We start from the raw sequence: 8,139 nt of genomic DNA on the forward strand, positions 1-8,139 counted from the left end.
TTGGCAAAAACTGCTCGAAAAGAAATGTCAATTTAGGAGTACTCTGTTTTGAAAATGCTTGACAGTTGATGTACTGGTTTATACATTCTGTGGAACCCAAATTATTGAACTCCATCAGATGAATTCTGAAGATAAATATCAGCCGATAAACCATTGTACTAATACAAATTCTACCGATGAAGCAAATCCAATTGCTGTTGGACACATCACAAAACATCGCCATGCAGTGCACAAAGAACAATTCCATAGATTGTACTTATATAACAACCGTGTTTTGTCAGATTTATAGGCGGGATACCTGGGAGTAACATCATCAGCATAACCAGGTCAAAATGTTACAAACATCATTACAAGAGCATGCTTATCACCAGATCTAACCAGGACACCCAGCATAATCTTCCCTTGTTCTCCATCTTCTACCATCAGGTAATGAATCTGAATAGCAGGGTAGCAGCAACATAGGTCTTCAGTTACTTGTTGAAGAGCGCCAAAGTAGCCACTGCTTCATCAGTCCCCAGAGTCGCCTCCAGAATACCTGCAATGCAGTCCAGGTTAATGTGCAAGAGTGCAAGCCATTTCTCATCTTCCATATGCTCCATAAAACATACAAGTACATCCGTGCTTCATACGAAGAGAATAATTATTATATTTGATATGGACATGGATATGATTACAGCCTACTAGATTTTTTTCTCTTTTCTAAAGAATACATGGTTCATAACTTTGTATACAGCCTCCCTGGGATGATTCCTTTTGTCCTTCCATCAACCCTTGGCCTCCCCTTGTCAATCACTCTTTGTTTGAACGGTAGTAATCTGCACACTCTTCGTTCTGAATACCAAAGATGCTGGGGAGTTGGGGCCTACAATAACCTTCCTCAAATCCATGAATGGTATTTTCGCTGTTTGAATAAACAGAAAATAATTAAGGGTATATATGTTCAGTCGTGTGAAGTGATCACAGAAGGGAAGATCCGAACTTGGGGATTCTATCACAGGGTGCACGGATCCATCCAATCTGCCCCCTCTCATTGTCATATATGATCATCTGATCCTGCATTGTAATGTCTGCAACAAGAGAAAATTAAATATCATATGTTACAACGGTTTGAGAGATCATGGCTTTTAAACTATATCCATTTTGTTGTTATGTCTGAACTTCCTACCTCCAACAATGTTCAGATCCTTGAGTCCAATCTCTGATCCGTTCAGGATACCCAAACACGCATTTCCATATTTCTGGCAAGAACAGAGAAATATATGTTTAGTCACCAAGAAGTTGGAGTCAATTACTGAATAATCTACTGAGTTGAGGAGGGGCTTACAGTGACAATGAGGTAGTTTTCAGGAGGGATCTCCATGAGTGCTTTCTTGCCATTAGAAAAGCTCAAAACCAATGATCTGAACTCCTTTTTGACATCAAGCACGGATTTGAATGGCTTCTTTCCTTTCCAGCACAGAGGCAGAGAGGGGTCAGATACTTCTTTCAGCGTCTTGCTTAGATCACCCTTAAGCTGCAATAGATAAAACCGTGTGAGTTTTATGTTTCTCCGAAAATCCTATCATAGTAGAATACAAAATTTTCTGAAACTTACTGCAGTGACAAGCGCTTGATATGATTGAGCAGAAAAGTAGGTGTATGAGCTTCCACTGTCCAGCACTACTTCCATTGGTCCCACACCAAGTGATCGTCCACCAAAATACAGGCCTGCTGAGCCAGGTGAGTAGTAATTCCTGAAAATGCAGGTTATGACATTCAGAACTATAAATGAGAGAATCTGGTCACAACTTTTTACTAGACTAAACAAAGACATATTACATAGTTAAACCCCCTAAGTAACCAAAATAGAATCACTAAAAGTCTGTTGTCACTGTAATTGGCTTTCTCCATATGGTTGCAAACTGCAAAGTACATTATTGGTAGAGATATTCAAAAACAAATCAGAAAATCACTGTGCTTACTGTACAGTTTTTAAAGTCAGTTAAATCCTTTCCACAATAGTTGTGATCAATTACTCAATTTAAAACATTAGTAATCAGAAACTGGAATACAGACATGTACTCAAAACATTATTACAAGCAGGAAGTGTGCATCGTGCATGTTCTTTCTGTAATATATTGTGGAACATAAACAAATTCATCAAAAATAGGACTCACTTGAATGCACTCCTAACCATTGGTACCCATGTTGCACGTGAGTAAGGCACAAGATTATCCCCAAAGAAGAGGAATCCCCCTCCTCTCATGCTGAGGCAGTGACCAACCACGTTCTTGGTAATGCCATGCTGCTTGAGCTGTGAAAGCAGGCTAATTGATCCACTCCCAAGGCCAAGCACACCATCAGTGGGCGCCACCTCAGTGCTGCTCCCAACCTCCTGGTCATACCCACAACTGCACACGCACACACACAACAAGAAACATCAGGAAACAATTCAAGCGACCCACTTTGGAATGTTGTAACAGGTTCCAAGTAGCATACCCGAATGCAAGACTGGGACGGACAACGGAAGCATTCGCAAGGCGGACTGCAAAACTGTCGTTGATGAGCACACCAAGGGACGAGGCTTGGTCGGCATACCTAATTTCATAGTCGCACTGCTGCTTCGGTGAGTCACACTTGTGGTTCTTACTCAGGCCACCGTGCAGAGAGGCACACATCTGATCCACACACGGTACCAGCTTGTTCTTTGTTGGTCGGTAGAGAGGATGTGGCACCTACACCGAACATGCAAAGGATGAAAAAGAAAATCAAATCCTTGATCTCCAAGCGAATAAGGTTTGGCTTTCAACGTAGAAATAGTGACTTATCGCTTCTCAGTTGACGTTCGTAGGCATAAGATGATATTCTCACCCCTTGATTCTTATCGTTGACTTACAAATAGTTAGCAAAACGATAAACAAACAGCATGGTGACTGTAATGGGTAAACACCCAATCAGGACATGAGCAGACACTAAATCTTGAAGTGGAAACCACAATAAAATTGGACAAATACAGCTAAACACCGGCTCTTAAACTGATGCCAATAATAGACTTGTGACCCCAAACTTACACAATCTTATTCGACCACTAAAGTAAACAGGTAATATACCGGATAAGCATGAAATTCATTTACTACCATATTTCCCCCTGAATTCATTATATTCAATGCATAAAGAGAAAGACCAGGCTCCAAGTTTCTGGGCCAAATTAATACCACAAGAACCATTGATTCCAAACAAATGCTAACTTTTGGACTCACTGCATAGTATCAAGTCTATGGTCCCTCCCACAGAAGCAAATCCGATTGGATCAATAAGCAAGGTAATGGTAAAAGGGATGGTACCTTGGAGCAGCTAACGCAGGGTGCGTCACACTGCAGCCAGGTGAGGTCGCTGCCGGTGTCGACGTCGAGGAAGTAGGGCTTGGGCGGGTTGCCAATGCTCATGGCCACGTAGTACAGCCTGCACAAGGGAAGCATCATCAAAGAAAATCAGGATCAAAATTTACATCACAGCACCTTATCTTGACTTCTACAGTAAAAACACAGTATCAAAGGCCAATCGATATGCATACAAAAATCAGCACAGAGATCTATGGATGCCACTGGCGAGTAGTGCCAAAATCCGCAATCAGTTGATTGATCATTCAACTGTATTTTTCCTCAGAAAAAAAAAGGTTGATTGATCATTCAGAAGGAAAAAAAAAAGAATGGGGGAGACGCGACCGATTGGTCCGGGAGGGAGGAGGCCGTACCCGTGGGGGTACACGTTGCCGTAGAGCTGGAAGACGGCGGAGCACGGCTCCGGCTCCGAATCCGGATCCCCGCGGCCGGCCCTGGCCGGCTTGTCCGCGCGCGCCGCCACGAGCGCCGCCAGCAGCAGGAGCAAGAGGAGGCCGGCCGGCGGGGCCCACCTGCCAGCCATGGGAAAGGGGGAGCTCGGCCTGAGCAAGAGGATGGAGAGGACGCGTCTCTGTCCCTCGGATGGTTTGCCTTGTCCCCCGCCGTGGCTGGGCTCAGGGGAGGAAGAGGTTCTTGGGGATGGATGGCGAGAGGGAATGGTGTGGTGGTTTTTATAGGGGGAGAAGAAGAAGCTGTGTATTGCGATGGAAGCTTCTGCAGAAAGTTCGTTTCTTTGCTTGGCTGCAGCAAGGAACAAAAAGGCTTTGCTGCCCTCCAGGTTTTTGGGTGACCTTTTGAGGGAACCCTTTTCACCCAGGTCAAGTACTTCTATGCTGCCGTCTTTCTTTTGGTTGATTCGGTGCAGAAAGGTATTGCCTGCTTAATCCGCTTTGCATCGTTTTCTAGTGCTTGTAGAGAAATGATATGCTTTGCTTGTTCCAAGTTAGGCCGTCCTATGCAACGAGGTGCACGTCCGGAAACAGGATAGTTTTGTTATGTACAAGGTATCTTTGGTTCAAGGAACAATGTTATTATTAGATGACTAGTAGAATGCCCGTGCTTCGCCACGGCCCTTTAACGTAGTGTCAAATGCATAAACGTGTAAATAATGCATGCAAATATTAAAGTATATAAAATAAATATATAATACTTAAAATATTTAAAGATCCACTTCGCACAATTCATTTTGTAGAAGAGAAATGACTGAATACACTATTTATTAAAGCTATGGTCCGTTGACGCGTCTAAGGTATTCTCGCACGATCTCACGAATGTTGTCTTCAACTTCATTAGCCAGATACTTAAGTATGTGTATCAAAAACTTTTTCCTTAGCTCGTAACCATCCTGCACAATTGGTATATCATGTTAACATGAAGTTTTCTTCCCACAAAAAAATATAAGATTGTGAATATAGAGTACTCACGCTACAAACATAAGATCGCAACTGCTCCTCTAATTTTAATCCTGATTGCAAATGCGAATTTCAAAATTCGTGTGTATGTAAATATAGTTCTACAATAATGCAAAACTTAAGATCCCATTTTTGTTTAATTATGCTTGCTAAAATCCCAAAAATAATACAGAACCCCCCTCCCCCCACACACAACACCCAATAAGAGAAATTACAACACAATCCCATACTTTTACATAATACCCTGCATAAAAAGTGTTGAATTCCATCGAGTCCTTCTCTACCGTTGATTCATACGAGCTCAATGATCGCCATGGCAAGGATGTAGAAGACCCTCCATTTTTGCCCGCTGGCCGGGAGGGAGAAGATGAGATGGCACCCACCCAAACCAGACCTTGAAGTGGATGCATGACGTTCAATTGAGTCAGCACCTGGACGTCACATCGCCCCGGAATGTCGTGTACTCATATGCATAGAAAGCAAATGAGCAATTACTTCTTTGTTACTTGTGGAAATATACTCTCAGCTCTCAAACTTTAGTGTCTTCCAGCCTATCTATATGCTTTGCTTGCAGCAAATGACATGAGCTTTCCTTATAACTCGTCCAGTCTGTCCACTCACCCTCTCCTCTCTCCCTCCCATGGGCTGTTGTGTGTATCATGCACAATGCCCACCGTTTGTAAAAAACCGAAGTAGCATGTACATTGTTCAATTCTAATGTTGGATGAGCTCTCAAATACTCCATCTGTCTATAGAAAGATGTCTCAACTTTGGATATATTTGGATGTATCTAAATACTAAAATAGATCTAGATACATTTAAATTTTAACAAAGTTGAGACATCCATTTATAGATGGAGGGAGTAGTATATTTTAGTCACACCATTCCAATTTGATATAAGAATCTACTAATTGCTATCCAGGATCACACATGTGCAATCTAAAACCAAAGGCTTATTGCTGAAGAAGCTTGCATACACTTCCGTACGGAATCATGTACTGCTTTATTTGTAGGTTCACCGCCTCCAGCAAGGGTTCCACATCTACCTGACAAGAGTTTTTTTTGGTTCGTGTCACATTAGCTCCTTGAAAGCTGGCACCACCAAAAGTTTATTATCTGCAAAAAATACGAATAAATTAAATCATAAATGGTTGAACGGATTTCTTCATACTTATGGCTTGATTAACACATACACAATCACTAATGTGTGAAAAGCACATCAAACAAAAATTCATGTCTAATAGTAGTATTTTGTTTAAAAGATGTACGTTCTACCACAACGACAATGACATATGCAGTCTCCGAGTTAAATCTTGTAGAATCTCATCTTGAAAATATGTCAAACGAGATCATTTGTATTTAAAATACGTTTACCAAGTAAAACTTCACATTTACATTACTTGCAAACGTATATGGCTCAAAAGTTGACTTCCTACAGCCAAGAAACATTTTCTTTAACTAAACTTTAATTATTTGTCATCTACACACCCATGGTTGTTACGAAACAATTTGCACATATAAAATCAACAAATATTGGTTAAAGAGTCATAAAGTATACTTCACATAAGACAAACGCAACACCACCGTGGTTTTCATGTAATTTTACTTCCAAAAATATTTGGGTAAGTAGATAGTAAATATAATATACACACCTTGATCTTTAGTATGGAGGTAACAAACACATAGTAGCATTGATACAACTATATTATAAGTTAGTACGACTAAGAAATTCAATATATCAAATTTTGCATGAGACTAATTCCTTCTCTAAAAGAATACACAAGCATGCCCTAGCGTTGAGGCATGAGGCATGCGCCATGGTAGAGGATGGAGATGAGCTCCACGCTCAGGTTCCTCGTCCGGCACACCATCACACGCCCCCGCCGTTATCGGGGCTGGTTATCTATTTTTTTCTTTTCCATGTTTGCATATCGATTGAGGACAATTTGATCCAACATAAGCAAACCAGCGGTATGGACTAACATAATGGACGGTAGTGGAAAATAAGGAAACAAATTTATACCTAGAGGCAAACAAGGAAAAAAATATTTTCCAGTGTCAAATAGGGAAGCGAAATTTGAGGTAGTGTCAAATAAGGAATTCTCTCTTGCTCATGTTGTTCCATCATCGGTGCCATCTCTCTAGTAGTCGGGACCATTTGGTGGAGCCAATCCCACAATGGTGGCATGTCGGCGCATTGTTCGTATCGGTGGTGGTGTCATCCCTATAGTCGGTGACATGGTCGATCAACAGCGCCGTACCTACCATCGCATGTGTCATCGGCAACATCGGTGACCCCCTCTCTACTGTCTGCGGGGTGGTGCGGTGGAGTAGAAGCGGAGTGGGAAGCGCGACGGAGTGGTTGAGCTAGTAGGCATAAAGGCAAGAAAACCTAGTGTAACCTGTAGTATGTGCTTTAACATAATTTATATTTTATGAGCAAAAAAACATAATTTATATTTCTACCCCGTAAAAAATATAAAAATATATTTTACATTGTTCAACAAAAAAAAGCGAGCCAAAGCTAGCTAGCTAAGCAACTTGATGGATGGAAGAATTTGGTTCATGCATTCGTATATGGTAATGTGCTGCTGACCTGCTGAGCGTGCATGCTCGGTGGCCTATAGACGTGGAGTGAACACGCTAGACGCGGGCAGGAGTTGGCAGAGAAGACAAAGGGAGATCACGAGAGGGTTTGGATCCCCTGGAGTTGGCCTCAACTCCACCGCGTGGAGTTGCACAAATCTCAGCCTTCCTTTTCTCTTTATGGCCTAGATTTAACCAGCCATAGCAAGTTATGATTTATCTAATGTTAATCGACTAATTGAAGCTGAACATATTGTCTCTGTTTTGCGCTGCGATGGCAGAATCCGTACTACAATATATGATCCTTTCGACCAAGTTGGCCTAGCCGGGACGGAGCACAAGCTGTTCATCTTCATGTCCTCGCCGCGCGAGAACGTCGGCTATGTCGACCCAAATGTCAACGGTGCCGGTGCCGGGCTGTTTGTCCCCTAGATGTTCAAGCCGCCGACCACCATCTCTCCGACGGCAGCTACTACATGTGAGATTGATGATGATTTCCTGTATAATCACCAAATATACGAAGGCAAGACTTGCATTCTGAAGGACGTGTGTACTGAAACTGCTTCCCTGCACGTTTAATTAAGATAAATCATAAATTGTTATGACTGATTAAATCTGGGCCATAAAGAGAAAAGGAGGGCTGAGATTTGTGCAACTCCACGCGGTGGAGTTGAGGCCAACTCCAGGGGATCCGAACTCCAGGTGTTGTTAGCGATTTTGTTGGGACTGGATAAGTACGTCCTCATTTTATCTACTCTGAC

General features: G+C 42.1%; 1 protein-coding gene across 1 annotated transcript; it reads right to left on the reverse strand.

The window, feature by feature from the left end:
* Positions 1 to 622: 622 nt before the first annotated feature.
* On the reverse strand, positions 623 to 4,017 carry LOC127299668 (aspartic proteinase Asp1). The gene is made up of 9 exons (XM_051329676.2): positions 3,734 to 4,017; positions 3,324 to 3,441; positions 2,479 to 2,714; positions 2,157 to 2,390; positions 1,595 to 1,733; positions 1,325 to 1,513; positions 1,166 to 1,238; positions 980 to 1,067; positions 623 to 901 (listed from the first exon to the last, which is right to left on the reverse strand). Exons 1-9 carry the CDS (start codon positions 3,901 to 3,903, stop codon positions 790 to 792), a joined length of 1,359 nt encoding a protein of 452 aa, XP_051185636.1. The 5' UTR covers positions 3,904 to 4,017; the 3' UTR covers positions 623 to 789.
* Between the last annotated feature and the right edge of the window lie 4,122 nt (positions 4,018 to 8,139).

Source organism: Lolium perenne, chromosome 5, assembly GCF_019359855.2.
Source record: "Lolium perenne isolate Kyuss_39 chromosome 5, Kyuss_2.0, whole genome shotgun sequence".
NCBI lineage: Eukaryota > Viridiplantae > Streptophyta > Magnoliopsida > Poales > Poaceae > Lolium > Lolium perenne.

Coding starts and splice junctions, on each gene's coding strand:
- LOC127299668 (XM_051329676.2), bottom strand. CDS start 3,903: ATGGCTGGCAGGTGGGCCCCGCCGGCCGGCCTCCTCTTGCTCCTGCTG. Junction 1,239..1,324: donor AAAACTACCTCATTGTCACT/GTAAGCCCCTCC, acceptor TGTTCTTGCCAG/AAATATGGAAATGCGTGTTT. Junction 1,068..1,165: donor GGATCTGAACATTGTTGGAG/GTAGGAAGTTCA, acceptor CTCTTGTTGCAG/ACATTACAATGCAGGATCAG.